The sequence below is a fragment of the Lissotriton vulgaris genome, chromosome 8, assembly GCF_964263255.1.
Source record: "Lissotriton vulgaris chromosome 8, aLisVul1.2, whole genome shotgun sequence".
Classification (NCBI taxonomy): domain Eukaryota; kingdom Metazoa; phylum Chordata; class Amphibia; order Caudata; family Salamandridae; genus Lissotriton; species Lissotriton vulgaris.
The window spans coordinates 49,161,384-49,184,375 of record NC_141696.1 but is presented as its reverse complement, the minus strand read 5'-3'; the positions used below and the strand labels follow the sequence as shown (position 1 = coordinate 49,184,375).

Sequence of the window (22,992 nt, the reverse complement as noted above, 5' to 3'; positions counted from 1 at the left end):
GTTTGTTGGCTAGTAGTTTTGCTAGTATTTTTGCTTCTACCATAAGAAGGGAACTAGGTCTGTATGCCTTGCAATCATCAGGTGGCTTGGCCTGTTTGTGGATAACAAAAATTGAGGCCAATCTGATATCTATTGGCAGCATCCCTTCTACAAACCTTTCGAGGTATATATCGCGCAAATAGGGGGACAGTTTGGAGGCCATTGGTTTGAAGAATTCATTCGGGAACCCATTAGGTCCCATAGCCTTGCCTGATCGGATATCGATAATCGCCAGTTCAATTTCCTCTTCCGTAGGTTCTGTCTCAAGGGAGTCTCTGTCTTCAGGGGACAAACAGGGGACTTTGATAGTCGAGAGCAGGTCCCCAGCCACTAGCAGGGTGATCGTCCCGGTCAATGTATATACTGATTCGAATTAGGTTGCAAATGTGTCCGCTATCCACTGGGGATCAGTAATTTTCTCACCAATTGGCCCGAGCAATTAATGCACCCATCTTGATAACTGGTCTTTTTTTCAATCCAATCAAGGAGTTTGCCTGTTCTCCTCGCATGTTCGTATATTTTATGACAGGTTGATTTGTATTTTGCCTTGTCCTCCTCCGTATGGAGTTGTTTGTAGTCTCATGACCGCCAGCGACTGTTGCGCATCGTGTTCGGGGGTTTGTGCTAGTGTCATTTCCCTTTGTAGGATTTTGCCTCTAGTTGCACTATGCATTTGGTTAGTTCCCTCTTGTGACCCACCATCAGAGCGAGAGCTCCCCCCTTCACCACCGCACCGAACGTACCCGCAGGATTTGGGCTGAGGGGACCAAGCCAACGTTTTCTTTATAGAATAGCACGGTATCTTTAATTAATGCCACTTAGATGAGTGGTATCTTGAGCACCCAGGGATTTACGGTCAGGGTCGTGCATTGAGGTTGGAAGCCAACTGTTATCCTGGTAAGAATGGGCGAATGGTCTTATAGTAGATCGCAAAGGCGTCACTCGCGGGTATGGCAAATCCTGTCACTGTGAAGCTTGTCAGACCGAGTGTCGCTGAATCTCGCTGGCTCCCCCCTGTGTAGTGTTCAGTTGGCAGTTAATAGAGGGACGGGTGCCAAACCAGCTCTCTGGAACATACACCACTTCTCACTCTTTGTGGGGGAAAACAAAGCCTGTAAACAATTGGCACCAATGCCAAAGATTACCTCTCACCGAGGATTCACTGCATGGCGTCACACCTTCAATTACTCAGGTTGTCCCGTTCTTCGGGAGAGGATCACGCGATCCGCGTACAATGCGGGTTGTGCGCAGACCACTCACCTGGACACACCCTCTCCCGTCCGGTTAGCTGAGTGCGCCAGCCTGCAGTCATCTCGCTGTTCAGGGCCACAGCTTCTCCATTCTCTTCCCTCTGTCGCGTTTCGTGGACGGAGCAGGCAGTTTAGAGTCACAGCTTCATCCAGGAATTAGTACGTGAGTATACGTGTCCCGTGGCCAGATAAATGTCACGATATTTCAGGGATTTAAGGTCGCGGGCACCGGAGGCGAAGATTCTTAGGCTGCTGGCCACACACCCTAGGCACCTCCATTTTAGAATCCTCTGTCTTAGCAGTTGAAACAAACATCCTGGTGAAAAAAGCACTGTCCAAACCAGGAGGAAGACCCTCCAAACCTTCCGGAGAGGTCTACCAAACACCACCACCTCCGAGGTGCTCCTGGGAAAACTCTCATGAGGAACAAGGCAGTCTTCCCCATAACGGAAACTCTTGTCTGAGATACGTCTCAGATGAAGCAGTCCACCTCAAGATTGTTTCTAGTAATTTCCTATGAATCCAGAAAATGAAGCCATAATATCTATACCAAAGAAGAAACATATGGGCGTAGAAAACAACAGCCAAAAAGCTTATAATTATAAACATCACATACAGGGAAGGAAAAACCCAGATAAAATCATGCACTTAACAATATTTGCACAGAAAATTATACCTAGACCTTATGCAAATGCGTAATACACAAAACAACCGGGTGGGATAATCCTCGCCTCCGTGTCCTAAATAGAATAAAAAAAATTTATAGCATAAGCTAGAAATATTTTTATTTTTTGTCAGGACTAAAGGCTTCAATTATGCTCGCTTAAAGCTGTGCTACCACCACTGAAGAAACATCTACAATCTGTATATAATAAAAAAACTTGAAGGTTGACTCAGAGGACCATCAGCTGCTTTGAAATTATCCTCTAAACGTGAACCTATAACAAAGGACTTAGAGGCCATAGCACCTTGAGCTGAGAACGCACCAAATAACCAACGCAACCACCTTTCCAAAGTAGCAGTCGCCACTGATTTGAAAGGTTTCTGCAAAGCAATGAGCACCTGTCCCTCAGGGTTTACCCAAAACTCACTGGTGGCAGACTCATAAGCTTTAAGACATTGCACTACACACAATTTTGAACTATTAGGGAATACAGGGTAAGATACTATCTTAGTAGTAGACTTAGTCCGTCTTGAAATGGCAAAGGGGACTTAGTCAGGGGAGGAAACCCTGCCAGATAGATCAAGAGCACAGACATCAGATACTTTCTTACAAGATATTAAACAAAGCAGCATAGTAAGCTTGACCGACAGCTGCTTGTGCGAAAGATACTTTTTCTCCGGCCATCTCTCCAGAAAACTTAAATTCACATTAACATCCTAAAGCAAAGAATATCTGGCTTGCAGGGTTTAACATACACAAATGCCTCTCAAGAGCTTACACACTACTAGGTGTTCTTCAACCAGTTTCCCTGCAATGGGAAGATACCCCGCAGATATGGCAGATCTAAAATTGCTAAGGGACCTATAAGCTAAGCTAGAAGATGCCAAAGAAGAAAGCAAATTAATCACCATCCTGACATCTGCTCTAGTGGAATCGGACTTCCGTTTGTCACACCAATGAGCCCATCATTGCCATGCCAAAGCGTAATGCTTGTGGGTGCCTGGAGCCCACGCCTGGTTGATATAGAAGGGAGCATGTAGAGAAATGCCTGACACTTGTCATCAACCCCGCAAACCCTACAGCATACCAATTGGAGTTGGTAAGTCCCACTGGTTCCGGCAACAAGTTCTGGCAAGCTGGAATAAAAAAGGGATTGTCGCAATCTCACAACATCTTCAGAGCCATAGGGGACCATGGCTGGGCCCTCCAGAATGGAGTCACTAGAACAATCTCTGCTTTCTGATGGCACACCTAAGACAGAACTCTGGTAATCATGGCGACCGGTAGAAATGCAAACACCAGATGAAGAGGCAAGTACTGTAAGAAAACATCTGTGTCTGCCAACCCTGTATCTGGCCTCTAACTAAAAAATAGAGGAATATGACAATTGAGATGTAAAGGAAAAAGATCCCACAAACATGGGCCATACCTGTGATTGAGACTGAAGAAGACCTTCGGATGGGGTTTCCAATCACTGAAATGTGGAGAAACCAGGAGGGACAATCCGCCACTAAGTTCCTCTCCCCGGGCAAGTACACTGCTATGACTGAGATCTGGTGCTGCAGGCAAAAATGCCATAAAATCCTAGGCAGTCTGCGCCAGTCGCCGAGACCTTGTACCGCCCAACTTTTAAACATAACAAAATGCTGACATGTTGTCCATCCTTATCAGTATACAGCAATGCGTCTGAGAGGGGGAGTGACTCTTGATCACAAAAGAACCCGCAAGGAGCTGCAGGCAGTTTATGTGGAGCTGAAGCTCTGTCTCCGACCATCGACACTCCCACCTCCCATGGCCAAGGACCCACACTTGGCTCTCTCGCGCCATCTGCGGCAGCCCACTCCAGAATGACATCGGGGGAGCTGCCAAAGGACAGCTTTGCTTTTCCAGGCATCCATGTGGTCAACCCACCACTTCATTTCTGTCTTGGTCTCTTTCGTGAGGTGAATCTGATCTAATAAGACAGTGCTTTGTGCAGGTGCTGGATGGTGAGTCCCTGCAAGGCCCTGTAGTGCAGCGGACCCAGAAAAATGGCATGGATGGAGGACCCTAGGATTCCCACAATCCAAGCTATCAGCTCCTTCTGGATATTTGGGGCACTAGGAATCAGTTGAGATAACACCAAATCTATCTGGATTCCCAGAAATTCAAGAACGCATCCTTCAGGTCCAAATGGACCATCCAGTTGCCTTCTTGTAGAATATCCAGAAGGAGATGGATCCCCTCAATCTTGAAATGTATACTATGCTTTGAAATCCTTCATATTCTGATGCATACATCTGCCTGTGGATTCCTCACCTTTTGAATGACCCCTAGTGCAGCATTCGCGGAAACTTTTTTCATAGCTCTCCCACATCGACAAGGACATCACAGTGGAACAGCTCTGCATGTGACTCCATGTGACGCTTCGGAGCCATAAAAAGACCTCGTCGGTGTGCTGATGTCAGTTCTGTTTTTTCCCTGCCATCGGCGCTAACGTTTTTTCTAGGACTCTCCTTTTCTTTGTACTTTACATTGTTACAGTTGTCTGAAAACTGTTTCTGCGCAATGACTACTCAGGAGGAGCCTGGTTTCAAACCCTTATGGAATGTGGGTGACATATGTCTGTCACAGATACCCACGAACATTGCCTTTGGCGCCTGTCGTCTGACCACGATGTCGAGGGATGCTTTTCGTGTCGTCGGATGCATCTGAAGGCCCTCAAAGAGAGCGAAGTGAAGTTGTTCATGGCCTGGGCAAAGAAGAAGAGAGGTCGGAAGAGGACAAAGTTGAGGTTGAAATTGCCAACTCCACACACCTCGAGGCCATCCAAAAAACACAAGAAGAAGCGGCGACATGGGTCCAAGTGCCGCTCATTTAAGGACAAGTCCCCAAAGTGAGTGTCCCTTATCCTGCGGCGTCATAGGAAGGATGATGTCTCGCCTTCACCGCCTGTGACTTGGGTGCATTCTCCAACGCCAAAGGCTGTTTCGGATCCGCACCCACTGTTCCCAGCTCCAGGTGCGGATCCATCGCATTTTCTGAATGCAATGTATGGCATGTTTGCCAGGGCAGTTAACCCATCCGGCGTGCCTGGTGGCCCCGTAGGACCGCTTTCTTTCAAATTTGGCATTCCCCAACATTATGCCCAGGTACCCTTCATGTCTTTTATGCCAATGACTCTGTCTTGGCCGCTCACAATGCCGTGGTATTCGACGCTGATCCTGTCCCATGAGGAAAAGGATGGACTATTCTTCGGTGCGGTCGGGCACCGGTCCGGCACTAACTCAACTTTGTGCAGTGCCACCAGCCGCTCCTGAAAGTCCTCCATCGATGCCTGCTCCGAGGTCACCAGTGGCGGTTATGGCGCGGCCGCCGCCAATTCCGGAGATTTGTTGGAGAAGGGAGGCTCAGAGGCTTCTGGAAGAGGAGTACTTCCATGAGCAGCAAGAGCAAGCTGAGGAAGGGGAGATACTGGATCCTATGGATGACTTTGAAGGGCTTCTAGAAGCCAGTAGGCTGGACACTTAACCAGACTGGGAGCTCTCTTCTCAGGAGGTGGCCTCATACCATTCCGTTATAAGGAAGGCAGCAGACCTTCTCTTTCCAAGAAGCTCGAACCATCTGCTAAATAGGTCTTTTCTTCGGCCACCATGGCTTTGAAGTCAACTAATGCCACATGTCTTTTGGGGCGCTACATACATGCATTAATGAAGTCAGCTAAGGAGGTGATACCAAAGTTGCCAGAGGATGTCCGGGGTCACTTCGCGGAGGTGCTGTCGGTCACTCAGGCTTCGGCTCGGCATGTGATCCACACTGGGCCTGATATGGGTGACTCTGATGCTGGGGTGATGGGCTCTTCGGTGACAACTAGAAGGCACGCCCGGTTGAGAGGATCAGGATTCTCCCTGGATGTTTAGGCCACGTTGTGTGATCTTCCTTTTGATGGCTCTAGACTCTTTGGGACCAAGGCAGATTTAGATCTGCAATGATTTAAGGATAGCAGAGGTACTGCTAGATCCTTGGGCTTGCAATCCCAGCCGAGGGACTTTGGATACCAGAGATTTCGGGGCTTTGGAAAGACTTCCATTTTGTTGACGACAGCAGCAGCAACAACAGAACCCACTGAATAGGTCATACAGAGGGAAAGGAATAGGTTGTCTGCGAGGGGCTGCTCGCAAACAGGTCACCTCCTCCTCCTCTTCCTCCTCCTCCTCCTCCTCCTCCTCCTCCCCTGCCCTCCCCCACCCCACCACTGGCTCTGCAGGGAAGTAGCTCTAGATCTGTGGATGGTCGGATGACCCATTTTCTACAAATTTGGAAATCTGTTACATCAGATCTTTGGGTTTTGAGTCTTGTAGAAAATTGATACACCCTTCCTTTCCAGGAGTTTCCCCCTCTTTCCCCCTGTCAAGGCTGGTGTTCGGAGGACTATCTGTTGCTTCTTTAGTAGGAGGTTCTGTCTTTTCTTCAGAAAGATGTGATAGAGGTGGTTCTGCAGTAGGAAAGGGGTGAGGCATGCTACTCCTGGTATTTCCTGATTCCCAAAAAGGACGGCAGTTTGAGGCCCATCCTAGACTTCAGGATTTTGAATTTTTACCTCAAACAGGAGAAGTTCAAGATGTTGACTCTGGCTCAGGTTCTACAGGCCTATAAACCGTCCAGAGGTGTGAGAGGAGGGATCCAACCACATTGACAGACGAAGCCCTTAAACTGGTGAGTGAGGGCATCCGGATAACTGACCACTATTGTCCAAGTCATTGACTAGGTTCTCCTCCAAAGAGGCTTGCATATTCTCCTGGTAATATTCATCATCCTCAAAAGGCTCTTATTGGGCCATATTACATACTTTATAAGGCTGATTAGACAGCAAAGTGCCACAGTCAGGGCACTTTGGAGAAGCGTGGCTCAGTGGTTAGAGGCGGCAGACCCGGAAGCTGAGATCGACCGTGGACCAGGGTTTGATTCCCCGTCTCGGCGAGTCTCGGGCTCAAAATTCCACGGACTCGACAATTCTCGCTCTGGTGCCTACTCAACTCACGGGGTCACACTCTGCGACTCTGGGCAATAGCTTGCTTAATCTCCACTACGGCCCCTCGCGGCGGGATGCCTGGCTTTCACCTTGTGGACACCCTGCCGTGGTTTCTCACAGGGGAATACCAGGACGGGTTCCCTAAGCAAGCGCCGGGACGCTTACGGGCAGCTGTGCGCTTTACAAGTCCAGCACATTTACATTTACATTTACAGTCAGGGGGAGTGCAGAACCCCAGCAGGTGAATAATCAGGTAATAAAATATGGAAGGAGGCACCTGAAGAACACTCTAGGCAGGGCCTATGCAAACGTTTACTACCCTGGGCACATTCAGATGCACCACGGTGTGTAGGGAGCACAGATCGACTACAATCAGGACATAAATCATTGTGGCCTACTAGAGGGAGGCAGTGCCACTAACCGATCTCTTTAATTACTTTCCGCTGCATTCAAAGGAAGCGGGCGGCTTCACACATTGTCACGGTGAACAAGATTCCTTGTGAGTCGAAACGTGTTGGTGTTTGTTGGAGCAATAAAGTGTGCTTAACTTTGGAGACTAGTGCGCAGCGGTATATTTCTACTTTGTGTGAAAAAATATATGTGTGTGTATATATACGTATATATATATACTATTTTCTAGTCTGTTTATGCTTTGAACAGTATGATTTGTGTATATACCCACTTTTTACATAGACTTGCCCATCTGTGGGCTACACTGCATAACCTATGTAACATCTTCAGGTTGCGCCCATCAACATTCAAAGATGGCGCCTACAGAAACCATAGTGGGGTTGTCCTCTGTCACTTTCTATGTATCAAACTAGAAACTGCAAATGTCTTATTTAAATCCACCTAATAATGGAAAACGCTGTTACCACACTGACGAAGGCAGCACGCCGAAACGCGTTTGTGGAGGGTGCCTGCAAGGAACAATAAATCTGCACTTTTCATAAGGAACCCCCAAGTGCTGTCATCTTTCTCGTATTAGAGGAGGAATTGGAGCGTGATATATATATATATATATATATATATATATATATATATATATATATATATATATATATATATATATATATATATATATATATATATATTACCTACTGACGGTCGCCAGTAGGTAGTTATAGTTAGGATTTTTTTCAATGCAAAATCTCAAAATTCTATTGTGAATAACTTTGGCGTCGGTTGACGAATCTGCCTGAAAATTTCCTCAAATTTGCCTCGTCGAGCTCCGGTCCTTCCTGAAAGTTTGGGGGGGGATTCGTGAAGCGGGGGCGAGATAAAAGGGGGGTCCCAAAACTTGTTTTCCCCATGTTAATTTCCATAGGGTGGTCGAACTCACTTTTAGCCCGAACGGCTGAATGGATTTCCACCAAACTTGGCAAAATTGTAGGGACTGGTAGCCCGATGTGCCTTTGCTATGTCTCAAGATATGTGCTCCAGTGGTTTTTGAGTAATTTAGGTTCAAAAAAATATATATATCTATAAGCGCCCCCCTACGCGCACCGGGGCGCGTACCGGGGGCCGCGAGTTGCGCACAGAAGGCTGATTGGCTCTCGGGTGTCTGTAAACATTCGAAACAGTCCGGAGCGGCCGCCATCTTGTGTATCGGTAAAATCGAGACACAAGAGGTGGCAAAAACAAAGGGGGAAATGACCGAAAAGGGGCAGAGTAGACCCCCCCTGACCCACTAGGTTTGATGTGGGGGCCAAAAAAGGGCCCCGCGGGGCAAAAAAAAAAAAAAATGATTTTCGCGGGGAGCGCACCGGGGAGCATAACATGGGGAAAATAGAATGACAGTTTCAAAAAATTTGTAGCTGTTTTTAAAAAAAAATCTTTTTGTTGTTTTTTTTTTATTAAGTACCTACATATAGAGACTTAGGGGCAGATTTACAAGCCACTTGTGTCACTTTTCCCATGTTAAACGTGACGCAAAGGTGGCGCAAGGGGCTTCTAAATCTGCCCCTTAAATTGTTGTTTTCCTCTCACTCCACTCCCACACTCACCTTCTTTCAGTCCCCCTGCTTTACTTTCCTTCCCCTCTCTTCCCTTCATTCGCTCCCTCAGTAATTCCTCTTCTCTCACTCACCTTACTCCACTTCACTCACTCCTTCTCTCATTCCCTCTGTCCTCTCACTTTCTCACTCCTCTTCCCTCATTCCTTCTGTCTCACCCTCACTCCCTCTATCCTCTCACTCTGTCACTCCCCCTTCACTCACCCTCACTCACCTTGCATTCCTCACTGTAATCAACTCACCTTTACTCACTCCCCTTCTGTCATTTGTTCCATCAGTCTCTTTCTCCCTTTCATTCAGTCATTTCATCCAAACAGTTATGCAGTACACATTCATTGAAAAAAAGAACAACACAATATGTAAGGAATATAGCTCTTTTTGGAGAATTGGAGGTAGTTCTAAAAAGAACTGTTTTTTTTCTTCTTTTTTAGTTTTTAATTTTTTTTTTACTTTTTTTGAACGTTTTTAAATTTTTTTTTTTTTCAGAACAAAAACAAAACTAGGGAATGCAAAACTGCTCAACGGGAGCAAAAAAAAAGGGGAAGAATTAGGGCTGAGGGGGGCAGCGGTGTTCCTCCCTCTTTCTAACAATCAGCTCAATGCTCTGCTCCCCATAACAGAGCAGTTGGTCACACTGCTTACAACAAATTGTAATATCTGCAAAAACAGGCTGAATATTTGGGATCGTCACTGCTGGTCTTCCTCTCACCGATGATGTTGAAGCTCCGGTGGAAGTGGTGGGGCTATCAGGTGGTGGATTGCGAGCCAGGGCCCTGGTGCTCTCCCGTGCATAATTAATCGGGTGCCTCCTCTCAACATGCCTGATTAAAGTAGCATTCCAGAAACTATACTTCCGGGTGGGATCCCCACGTGATAGGACAGTGTCACACATTTTACAGGTGACTTTGGCTGCATTGCATTTTTTCTCCCCCTCTGGAAAAGAGAAAAACTTCCATATGAAGTGGTCCTTCACTTTTCTCTGTGGGGGGCCTCAGGCAGGAATCCATCCGAAGAGTCTGAGGACTGATCCTGGGAAGGGTTCTGGGAACCAGACATGGTTGAATTAGATTTTTTTGCAGGAACAGACAAGAGGTGTTGTCTCAGCAAAAGCAAACAGGTTGTGAGGGAAATGGGTGGGGTGTTTCCCTACTTGTGAAAAAAACTGTTATTAACCAATGAAAAGTGTTATTTTCAGGTCACATGATCCGACGCGCTTACGCTACGCGCCCCGGCGCGTCGCGTAAGCGCGTCGGACGCTTACGTTGCGCGATCGTATTCGCTTGAGTGCTTCCGGGTGCGCTTACGCCGTGCGTATCACGCGGACACGGCTACGCGATACGTCACAATTATGTTTTCGTTCGCGATATTGTCGCTTACGGGACGCTCCCTGGTGCGCGCCCCGGGCCGCTTCATAAAACTACGCTTTCCGGGGCGCTCACCAGGGCGCGCACCGGGAGCGCTCCAAGGCAAAAAAAAAAATATATATATATACAAATTTGGCAAAATTGTAGGGACTGGTAGCTTGATGTGCCTTTGCTATGTCTCAAGATATATGCTCAAGTGGTTTTTATGAAAATTAACTTCGAAAAATATATATATTGGCCTACATTGGGCTATATATATGTTAGAGCCCAAATGTAGCCCAATGTAGCCCATAGATGGCCACCAGAGACAACAAAAAAAATTTAGCCCAAATATCAGCCAGATGAAGCCCAAATATAGCCCAATGACAGAATGTCCCAGAGTGTTCTAAAGAACAACTAGAGCGCAAACGGTCTTACATATAAACTGAGACTTATAGTTAGGAATTAGCATTTAAAAAACCTTTGAAATTCACTGAAAAAACCATAAGGTTCACACCAGTTATAGTTAGGAATTAGCATTTAAAAAACCTATTAAATTCACTGAAAAAAACATAGGTTTCACACCAGTTATAGTTAGCTGGAAATTTTACTGACATAAAACTATTGAAATTCCCACGTTATAGTTAGTTGGACTCACTATAACTTGCGCGTGCAATGCACTGCTGATGACGTCACATATTACATCACTCATGACATGGTCAGTGACATCACTCATGACATCACTGATGACACCATCCCTGTGACAGAGTGACAGACCTCCTTTCACTGTAATGTAACCCTTGAAACACATATTAAAAAATAGAAACTAAATTTTTTTTAAAAATGGAGATAACCATATCAGTTACAACAACCAATTCAGTAATTCCACCATCTATATACACATCTACTCATTCCCAAACAGTTCAATATACTCACTCATACATATACTCACTCATCATATGTAGTGATACACCTATACATCCTGTTACACACTGACAGTCATCCAAAAGTTACTCACACACATACTCACACATGCAAATAAACAATTGAACATCCATGTATTTGCATATAGAGCTATACACACACTACCACCTTACTTCTATTGAAATTAAAAAAAAATAATTCTCTTAAACAATCCCTTATAGAAAGACATACTTATTTAAACAGGAACTCTTACAATCTCTTACTCCCACATATACTCACTTATATACATCAATATTCACATATACTAGATGACAACATATGTAGTTACTGATAAAGACAATAGTGAGACAGTCATTCACTCACTAACATACACATATACACACTCATTCACCCCTACAGTCCCGCACATATGCTGTCTTCAAAATGAATACAAACAAAGAGTCAGTCAATCATGCATCTATGTGCTAAGTAATACCCCCACCAAACCATATAGACACTCATACCGATACTAAAAAAACATCTAATAACCCATGTACATACACATGTAGCTACTCACCAACCCATGCAGCTACTTATACACAAAGTGAAACACTAATACATATATTTAAAAATGTAAACATTACTCACTAATATTTATTTTTCAGAAAGACACACATTCACTGGATGGTGTCATCAGTGATGTCATGAGTGATGTCACTGACCATGTCATGAGTGATGTAATATGTGACGTCATCAGCAGTGCATTGCACGCGCAAGTTATAGTGAGTCCAACTAACTATAACGTGAGAATTTCAATGGTTTTATGTCAGTAAAATTTCCAGCTAACTATAACTGTTGTGAAACCTATGGTTTTTTCAGTGAATTTAATAGGTTTTTTAAATGCTAATTCCTAACTATAACTGGTGTGAAACTTATGTTTTTTTCAGTGAATATATATATACATACATACACACACATATATATACATACACACACACAGATATATGTTTCCTACTTTCAGTAGGTAGTTTTAGTTAGGATGCAGTTTCCATATCAAAAGCGTTTTTTCTTTTGCTAATAACTTTGCCGCCATTTGATAAATCTGCACAAAATTTCCAAAATTAGTTTGCCACTTCAGCTGCTGTCTGGAAAGTTTCAGGATGATTCGGCACTGCACTGCTAATTTCCCCAAATATTACATCAATAATGTCATCTTCTATGAAATCCATGATAATATCACTGTAACATTTGCAGTGAAATTGCTGATACGAAAACTGCATGGGGGACACAAGATAATTACTTGAGATAACTATAACTGCTGAATTTCTAATATTTTGTGTGTAAAATGTGAACCTAGCTATAGCGTCCCTGTAACCTTTGTTTTTTATATATATTTTTTTATTCAAAATTCGTACAGATGAAAATTCATATCACAAATCCAAAGATGGGCCCCCCCAACCCTCCCCCCTCCGACAGCAGAAAAAGATACATTGTGAGATTGGAAAAAAGGCACTAATGGGCAATAAGTATGAGAAGTTTAAAGAAGTGTCAGAAAAATACATTGGGATAACAGAGAGTGAATGTACATTCTTATATTTGGCAATTACAGGGAAGTGGACCCTGCTCAAACCGCAGGCATTTAAGCAAGCTAAAACAACAATACACGTTCTACTCTGATGAAGTAAGCCAATCAGTAAGTTTGCCCCACACCTCCAGGCCCTTCTTATGGCCCCTGCGTCCCTTTTTAGAGTAAACTGCTTTTTCGAGATGATATGTTGCCACGTACCTAGCAAGCCATTAAGAATACGAGGGAGGGTCTGGGCTAGCCAAGCTGTAGCAACACAGATTCTCCAGACGATCATTGCTATGAACATTAAGCCCTCCCTTTTCAAGTGTGGTGTTTCTGCTTGTGTGCCAATCATTATAATGGTGGGGTTCAAGGTTATCGGCTGAGAGGAAACTTCTCTTAAAAACCCCTGTATTCGGTTCAAAGTGGGTGTGAGCTTTGAGCAAGAGGCAAATATATGTACAGAGTCAACCCCAAATTTGACGCATCTAGGACAGAGAGTGCCTTGCCCAGTCCCCCATTTTGCAATTTTGTTGGGAGTAATATACAAGAAAAAAATTGTTTTAAAGTGCTGAGCTTGTAGTTTTGCTGAGAGTAAAATGTTTTGTGACAGAGCGAGTGAGTTAAAGAACACATTTCCAGATGTCTCAAGGCTGACAGTGGCAGTGTCTGCCGACCCCGCTTGATGCCAGGTAAAGTGGAAATATTCTGCTGATGCTGTGTTGCTGAAACGCTAAGCCTTATAGAAATATTTTAAAAACGCTGATTTTAAAAGCTGACTGAATTGTTTAACTTTTAACTGTGTTATAGTTGATCTATAATTATAATACATACCATCTGGGCTTAGACGCTCTCCCTAGGCGTTGCCAGGGGTTTAAAACATACGTGAACACACAGCGCTCTGTGTTACAGCCTGCCCGCCCCGGTCCGACTCGGTATCCAATACCGTTGAGCGGAGGGCGGGACAGGTACGAGCCTGAGTGACACACTTCCGCTTTCCCGCTGTAGCACCGAGCGGTTAGCGCTCTAGCCTTGCTGCAACTGGGGCTATTTAGGCGGCGAGGAGGTGAGGCAAAGTGCGGTAAGGCTGACAGTGGCAGTGTCTGCCGACCCCGCTTGATGCCAGGTAAAGTGGAAATATTCTGCTGATGCTGTGTTGCTAAAACGCTAAGCCTTATAGAAATATTTTAAAAACGCTGATTTTAAAAGCCGACTGAATTGTTTAACGTTTAACTATGTTATAGTTGATCTATAATTATAATACATACCATCTGGGCTTAGACGCTCTCCCTAGGCGTTGCCAGGGGTTTAAAACATACGTGAACACACAGCGCTCTGTGTTACAGCCTGCCCCCCCCCCCCGGTCTGACTCGGTATCCAATACCGTTGAGCGGAGGGCGGGACAGGTACGAGCCTGAGTGACACACTTCCGCTTTCCCGCTGTAGCACCGAGCGGTTAGCGCTCTAGCCTTGCTGCAACTGGGGCTATTTAGGCGGCGAGGAGGTGAGGCAAAGTGCGGTAAGGCTGACAGTGGCAGTGTCTGCCGACCCCGCTTGATGCCAGGTAAAGTGGAAATATTCTGCTGATGCTGTGTTGCTGAAACGCTAAGCCTTATAGAAATATTTTAAAAACGCTGATTTTAAAAGCCGACTGAATTGTTTAACTTTTAACTGTGTTATAGTTGATCTATAATTATAATACATACCATCTGGGCTTAGACGCTCTCCCTAGGCGTTGCCAGGGGTTTAAAACATACGTGAACACACAGCGCTCTGTGTTACAGCCTGCCCGCCCCAGTCCGACTCGGTATCCAATACCGTTGAGCGGAGGGCGGGACAGGTACGAGCCTGAGTGACACACTTCCGCTTTCCCGCTGTAGCACCGAGCGGTTAGCGCTCTAGCCTTGCTGCAACTGGGGCTATTTAGGCGGCGAGGAGGTGAGGCAAAGTGCGGTAAGGCTGACAGTGGCAGTGTCTGCCGACCCCGCTTGATGCCAGGTAAAGTGGAAATATTCTGCTGATGCTGTGTTGCTGAAACGCTAAGCCTTATAGAAATATTTTAAAAACGCTGATTTTAAAAGCCAACTGAATTGTTTAACTTTTAACTGTGTTATAGTTGATCTATAATTATAATACATACCATCTGGGCTTAGACGCTCTCCCTAGGCGTTGCCAGGGGTTTAAAACATACGTGAACACACAGCGCTCTGTGTTACAGCCTGCCCGCCCCGGTCCGTCTCAGTATCCAATACCGTTGAGCGGAGGGCGGGACAGGTACGAGCCTGAGTGACACACTTCCGCTTTCCCGCTGTAGCACCGAGCGGTTAGCGCTCTAGCCTTGCTGCAACTGGGGTTATTTAGGCGGCGAGGAGGTGAGGCAAAGTGCGGTAAGGCTGACAGTGGCAGTGTCTGCCGACCCCGCTTGATGCCAGGTAAAGTGGAAATATTCTGCCGATGCTGTGTTGCTGAAACGCTAAGCCTTATAGAAATATTTTAAAAACGCTGATTTTAAAAGCCGACTGAATTGTTTAACTTTTAACTGTGTTATAGTTGATCTATAATTATAATACATACCATCTGGGCTTAGACGCTCTCCCTAGGCGTTGCCAGGGGTTTAAAACATACGTGAACACACAGCGCTCTGTGTTACAGTCTGCCCGCCCCGGTCCGACTCGGTATCCAATACCGTTGAGCGGAGGGCGGGACAGGTACGAGCCTGAGTGACACACTTCCGCTTTCCCGCTGTAGCACCGAGCGGTTAGCGCTCTAGCCTTGCTGCAACTGGGGCTATTTAGCCACTCGTCGGGAACAAGAGTGCAGCGATTGCGCGCAGGGTGGCGCCTTTGACGCGCCGAAGACAAGCCAAAGACCTGCCCGTCTGCGCCCGTCCGCGACAGGACGGGACCAGGGGCCAGGTAGGTCTCACGAAATACCCCGCATGATCCGCTCTCTACCAGGATTACCTATTCAGCACAGGTAATTAGGGATCTTCAGACTGTCGACTGTCATAGAGTCTCTAACCTTATAGTAGAAGGGCCTTTCGCATGCCTGTATTGCAAGTCCCAGTTCTATACCCTGAAGGGAGAAGGCTCTGAAAGATGTGTGATAACTCATACACCCTCTTTCAAAACATCCAAAATCGCTGGTCACAAAAACATCCTCTGCAATGTGCGCTCTCTACCTAAGCACACCTCTGAAATATGGGACCTTATTTCCACGAACGAGCCTGACTACTGTTTCATGACTGAAACTTGGCTTAAACCTCATTCCACTCCCTCTATTACATTGGCCATTCCTTCAGGATATAAAATAATCAGATTAGACAGACCTAAGAAAATAGGTGGAGGAATTGCAATTGCACATAAAAATAACATCAACTGCTCTGTTTTGGCAGAACTCAGCACCCCTGACATTGAATTGCTGATTTTTAAAACAATTCATTCCACTAAACAAACCAGACTGGGTGCCCTGGTATATCGTCCCCCTGGACCAAGCTTTAACTTTGTCAACATACTACTTGAAAATCTTGCGCCATATGTTCACAAAGACAAAGAATTCCTGCTAATAGGTGACTTCAACCTACACAGTGAACTCACAAATTGTAAAGAAGCACAAGCATTTCTAAATGATCTCTCACTACTAGGTCTCGAACAACACAATGTGGGCCCAACTCACGTGGCCGGACACACCCTAGACCTTATAATTACCAATTTCTCCAGTGTCACATGCCTTCCCCCCACACAAGTCAGCTGGACTGACCATTTTATCCTTGAGTTTAATACTCCCTATCCTGTAACCACTATCCTCAAACCTACCAACATCCCTAAAGTACGGCGGCAATGGCACAAAGTTAATGAGACCTCCTTTGCAGCGAAATTTGTTCAACCCTTCCATATGGTTCCTGAAGATATTGACAATGCAGTTGATATGTTCACCAAAGCTACCAAAACGGTCATAGATGAGATAGCCCCCTTAAAACAATTTAGACCCCGACCAGCCAAAAAACAAGAGATCTGGTTCTCTGAAGAGCTCAGGAATCGAAAGAAAACAGCCAGAAAATTAGAAAAGAAATGGAGATCCACCCATCTTGTAACAGACAGGAGACATTACTGGGATGCTTTAAGCATATATCATAAAGCTATTAGAACGGCGCGAAAAACCCATATTACCACCCTTATTACGGCTGCAGACAATTCCCCCAGAGTTTTATACCAGGTCCTGCATTCCTTTACTAATCCTACAGCATGTGAGAGTCCAGATACTTCTTCACAACTACTTTGTGACAATATGTCTCTATTTTTTTCCAATAAAATAGATCTCATCTATGCGAAAATAGTCAACTCTAACAACATGTTGACTACCAATGCAGTATCCATCTTTCAGGATTCAGAGCTTAATAGCGGCCCCCACACCTTAGATCTCTTCCCCCCTATTACTCCCAAAGATGTGTCTCTACTCACGATGCAGATTAAAAGCGGAAGTCCTGATGACATCATCCCAGCAAGACTTATGCCCACCTTGCTGGAAATTCTATCACCCACTATTGAAAAACTTATCAACTTATCCCTCTGTACAGGCTCTGTTCCCAAACAGTGGAAAGAGGCCTTAGTTAGGCCTATCAGGAAGAACACCGCAACTCCCTGGACTGATCTATCAAATCTCAGACCAATCTCATTGTAACCATTCTTGGGAAAGCTCACTGAGAAATATGTTAATCGTCATTTATCCAGCTACATTGAGATAGCTGGCGGCCTAGACTACTCCCAATCTGGGTTTAGGCCGAAACACAGTACAGAGTCCACCCTCCTGTCTGTTACTGACGACCTGCATATGTTTCAGGACAAAGGCTACTCAGTAATATTGGTGTTATTAGACCTGTCAGCAGCGTTCGACACCGTGTCACACAACATTCTTATTGACCGGTTGTCGAACGTAGGGATTAAGAACAAGGCCCTTGCTTGGCTAAGGAGTTTTCTTACCGATCGCACCCAGACTGTCACCATGGGTGAATATCGATCAACAGAGGTAGAGATTACGAAAGGGGTGCCACAGGGCTCCTGTTTGAGCCCAACACTTTTTAACATCTACGTGGCACCCCTGGCAAGAGTGATGCGCAAATTTGGTTTCATTCCCGTGTCATATGCGGATGACACGCAGCTCCTCTTTCCCTTTCAAAATCTCACCACTGAAATAAGAAACTCCTTCTCCGCTGGCATGAAAGCCGTCACACAGTGGATGTCCACCAACTACCTACAGTGCAATGTCAACAAGACGGAAGTAATGCTGTTTGGAGATGCCAAATTACTGTGGACCCCAGACTGGTGGCCATCTGATCTTGGTACTGTTCCAGAGCCCAAACAGATCGTCAAAAATCTGGGGATTCGCCTTGACCATGACCTTTCCCTTAAACAGCACAGTAACATGGTAGCTGGCTCATGCTTTCACACCATCAGCATGATGCGCAGAATCTTTCCCCTGTAACCAGATTCCTTCAGAAAAACCCTAGTGCAAGCCCTTATACTGAGTCGCATCGACTATTGCAACGGACTGCTCCTCTCTGCTAATGAAGGAGTTCTGGATAGGCTCCAGGTGGTCCAGAATACGGCAGCTCGCCTTGTCCTAAACGCCCCTCCCAGAACAGCATCAAAACCTCTCCTTGACAAACTACATTGGTTGAGTATTCGACAAAGGGCCAAGTTTAAGATATGTTGCATTATTCATAAATGCTTAAACGGACATGGCCCGACATACCTGGAGCAGAAATTCACCCCCTACACTCCCTCCAGATCTTTGAGATCTAGCGAAAATTTTCTGTTGGCAGTACCTCGTGTTAAAAAAACTAGACACGGAGGGAAAGCTCTATCTGTTGCAGGGCCACACTGTGGAATAAACTTCCTCTGGCCCTTAAGCTCTGCACAGACCATTTAAAATTCAGGAAACAACTGAAAACTCTGCTGTTAACCGATAAAATCTAGCCCCATGCCTCTTTATCTGCATATATATTGAAATCTTATTTGGTATCACAGCGCAGAGATACTCCAGTTGGAGTCGATTCCAGCGCTATCGAAACCCATAAATAAATACATTTGTCTGCAATGGCTAGTAGGTCATCCGGCGTCTGTCTATTTATAATAGTATATAGAAGGCCAATTCGAGGAGAGGTTTCTGCAAAACATTAAGGAATTCCACCTCCGTGAATCCTGAAGTACCCCCGACCTTTATAGAGAGAAAGACGTGGATAGACAGATATTTAAAAGCATCCTCTCTCTTAAGGCTGAATTTGGCTGAGAGGGCAGGAAAGGAGATAACTCCTTCGCTGGTGATTAAGTCACCTAACTTTCTAATACCTGCCCTACACCAATCAGAGAAGGAGGCCTTTCCAAAGATGTCGGGAGATTAGTGCTATTTAAAATGGGAGAATAGTGATTATACCTGCCTATAACAAAACTTCTGCGGATGCTTCGGAAAACCTTAAATGAGCTAAACAAAGTCTTAAATCTAGCCTGTTTAAAATATCCAAACCATTGTTTTATTTAGTGAATTTCAAGGTTTTTTAAATTCTATTCACTAACAATAACATCCCTGTAACCTTTGTGTTTTTAGTGAATTTCTTTTAATTCTCATTCATGTCTTCAATATTCAGTAGTACAATCCACCATTGGGTTTTCTAGAGAGACCCTAGGGTCAACAGTAGCCTGTTTTCTCGGAAACTACCAAGGCATCTTTATAACTGAGATTTTTTTTCTTCTGCTGGAAAAGTTTGAAAAATGGAAACGTGATAACAAAAGTGAATGTGTGGTGGAAAGTAGTTGCAAGGTGCCCCTGGCAAGTGTCAGAGCAGAAAGTCTCCAACTGTAATGTCCCTAGGGCCCCACAATTCAAAACATTCCCCCATATTATTGAAGAGCAGTCTCTAGGGCAGGGGTATTCAAACTGTGGGGCGCGACCCCCAGGGGGGCCGTGGAGCGATGCAAAGGGGGTCGCGCCTTCACAGTGTCACTTCTGCCCTGGCCTCAAGGGCTTCAGCCCCCCACCTCCCCCATCCTGTGTCTCATCCCGGGCTGCTGCTCGCGCTCCTGGGGCCTCGGCTGGGCAGTGTCTGCAGTCTTATCTCCGCCCGAGTTTTTCACAGGTCTTTAAAGACCATTTGCATATTTACATGCCTTTGTTAACTGATTAACAAAGCTTAGTTTTTTTATGGTTCCAGTACCCCCTGGGCCCCCACTCTGCCTATTCCTTACATTTGTATTTTTACACTTACTGCTGTAGTGTGAGAATGCATTTAATGAAAATAAATATAAAGTTGGGTTGCCAAAAAAAACATGCCTGCTATGTGTTGTTTAAAGATCCTGAAGATACCTGCTCTTGACACTAAATTGAGTTATAAATAAAAAAGTATGTATTAATTAGTTATGTGACTTTTCTGTCTTTATTCTCTTTAATTATTAGTCATGGATCATTGAGGCATCCCTAGAACACAATTAAAAGTGCTTTCTATTTATATTTGCTGTTCTAAATATTCACAGATAAGTGCAAAAAATACAGCTGTAGGTGACTGCTTATTTCTGGGCCATCAAAATAATGAACTGGTAACCCTAATCATTAGACTGGAAGTTTGTTGTAGGATCAGCACATTATTTATTTCCTCCACCCTCGAACCCTGATTAATGCCATTATAGCACTAGCTTAACCCTGCTTTCAGACTACTCAGTTCTCATTCTCACCTTCACTTTCACGTTCACCCTGCACTCCCAGCGATCACAATGCACTCACACTGATCACAATGCACTCACACTAATCACAATGCACTCATAGCGATCACGATGCACTCATAGCGATCACCATGCACTCATAGCGATCACCATACACTCATAGCGATCACCATGCACTCACACCGATCACCATGCACTCACACCAATCACCATGCACTCACACCAATCACCATGCACTCACACCAATCATCATGCACTCACACTGATCACAATGCACTCACACTGACCACAATGCAGTCACACTGATCACAATGCACTGACACTGATCACAATGCACTCACACCGATCACAATGCACTCACAACATTCACCCACTCACCCTGCACTCACAGTGATCATAATGTACTCAGTGATCACAATGCACTCACACTGATCACCATGCACTCACAACATTCACCCCCTCACCCTGCTCTCACAGTGATCACTCTGCACTAAAAATTTGCTTGCATTGTTCACTCTGTACCCCACCCTGCAGTCACACGAGCACACTTCTCATCCTGCACTCATGTGACACTTCACTCACCTGTCCCCCCTTACTGCTCAATCTGTAGATCACTCAAACAAGGCCATCACTAACCATGCACTAATTCTTCCCACTCTGCACTTACAGCCGAACCCAAATTCATATGGTCACCTCACTCACCCTGCAGTCACTCCTTGTACCCTACTGTCACACTGTTGCATTGCTCACCGTGCAGTCACATGGGCACTCTTGTCACCCACACAGTGCAGAAGGTTAAAGTGCCTGGTACAAAGAAGATGTACCATTCACATCACAGAAGTGAGTGTGAGTAAACTATGAGTAGCGGTATAAAAAATGAAATGTTTGACAGACAGGTGCTATAGAGAGATGAGGTGTATTATTGGTGAGTGGTAGTGAGGGAATTCATGGAGAAGGTGGAAAGACTGTTGCACCATGTACGACCAGTGCTTGGACAAGCCCTGGCTGGGAGTGTTAATCCCCCCCCCCCCCCGACCCCCGAAGTTCGGGTCTAGTGGATCCCCTGCTTCTGCCTATTATTTACATTTGTAGTGCGCTACTGTTACCAAAAGGTGTCCTGGGGCTAATAACTATCTGCCTGCAATGTGATAAAGGGATCCGGGGTTGGGAGAGAAGAGAGGGATGGAAGGAAGGGGGTGAGAGGAAAGAATCATGGGTAAACTGCTTAGCTCTGCACTAGACCGGCAGGGTTTGAATGCACCCTTGCTGCTCCCGGCCATGGCCAGGTGAGCTTCTAATGTGGCAGCGCGTATTCCTGCGGATTGGGAGGCCCTTCACAGAGGTTGACTAGAGATCTTTCTGATGTTAATTGCTATATTTTGGTTATAAACTGGTACTGATGGGGTGAAATCTTTCTTCAGTATTACTGTGTTTAAAAAAAATCTAAATAATAAAGCAATGCTACCCCAAAATACGCAGCATCACAGAACATTATTTACATTTTCTACTCACACAATTTAGTCAAGCCTGTCGCATAATTTGGTCCTCACCTTCCTCATAACCTAGAGGTTTAGAAATTGTTGTCAGGAGGGGGTCCTTACGCTTAAAAATGTTGACAGGGGGGTCTCGGCATCCAAAAGTTTGAAGACCTCTGCTCTAGGGTGAATAACCTGACCGTGATGATCTCCAAATCTGTGGCACTCCCTGGACATATTAATCATGCTCCTCCTTGGTGCTTGCTGCCTGGAAATATATGGTTCCAACCTGTCTGTCATGCAAGGCAGCATTCACTACTTATGGAATCATGTTGACACCATGGTCAGCCTGTACACTTCAGGAGGTCACCTTGCTGCTTCACCAAGACCTGGAGAGTTGTTTCGCTGTGCCACTGTCTCTCATGTGCGATCCATGGAGACAGGAACGCTGATATCTGTTGATCATCAACAACTGCTTTAAATCCCTTCTGTTATTGATTGCTGATCTTCTCAGGCTATAATAGTGTGCACATTAGGGATTATCTCAAGGTGTTTGCATTGTTTTCCAGATCCAGGACATTGTGCGCAGGAGGCAGTTGATTACCATCTTCAGGGAGGAGAAAGGCAGCGCACGGGATGTGGATGTCGCTATGGCCCTCCTGAAAGGTTAGTAAAGGATTCACCTCCACACTAAAAGTCTTCCAGAACATCTGCCATAACAAAACACATATTTGTAAAGCACATATTAAGCCTTAGGTATCTGTTACTGAAAAACAAGTGTTTAGCAATATCCAACTCAGTAGTACTCATTTTATTGACCTCATTAGGATAAAAGGCTGAGTGGATTCGCTAGGATTTGAACCTGCACCCATGAAGTCAAACACAGGTTTCTGGAGTGGGTGAATTAGTCCACTGAGCCACCAGGTATAGCATAAAGCATATGGTACGTGACATGTATAATAACAATGCATAGTAGGAAACATAAAAAGAGGAAACACAAACACATATTATAG

General features: G+C 45.2%; 1 protein-coding gene across 1 annotated transcript in view; it reads left to right on the top strand.

Moving 5' to 3' along the window:
* LOC147693352 (transient receptor potential cation channel subfamily M member 2-like) overlaps positions 1-22,992 on the top strand; it is a 3,804,886-nt gene that overhangs the window by 543,907 nt on the left and 3,237,987 nt on the right. The window contains exon 8 of the mRNA XM_086935946.1: positions 22,549-22,645. Coding sequence (XP_086792072.1) covers positions 22,549-22,645 — 97 coding nt within the window. The remainder of the gene's footprint in view (positions 1-22,548; positions 22,646-22,992) is intronic.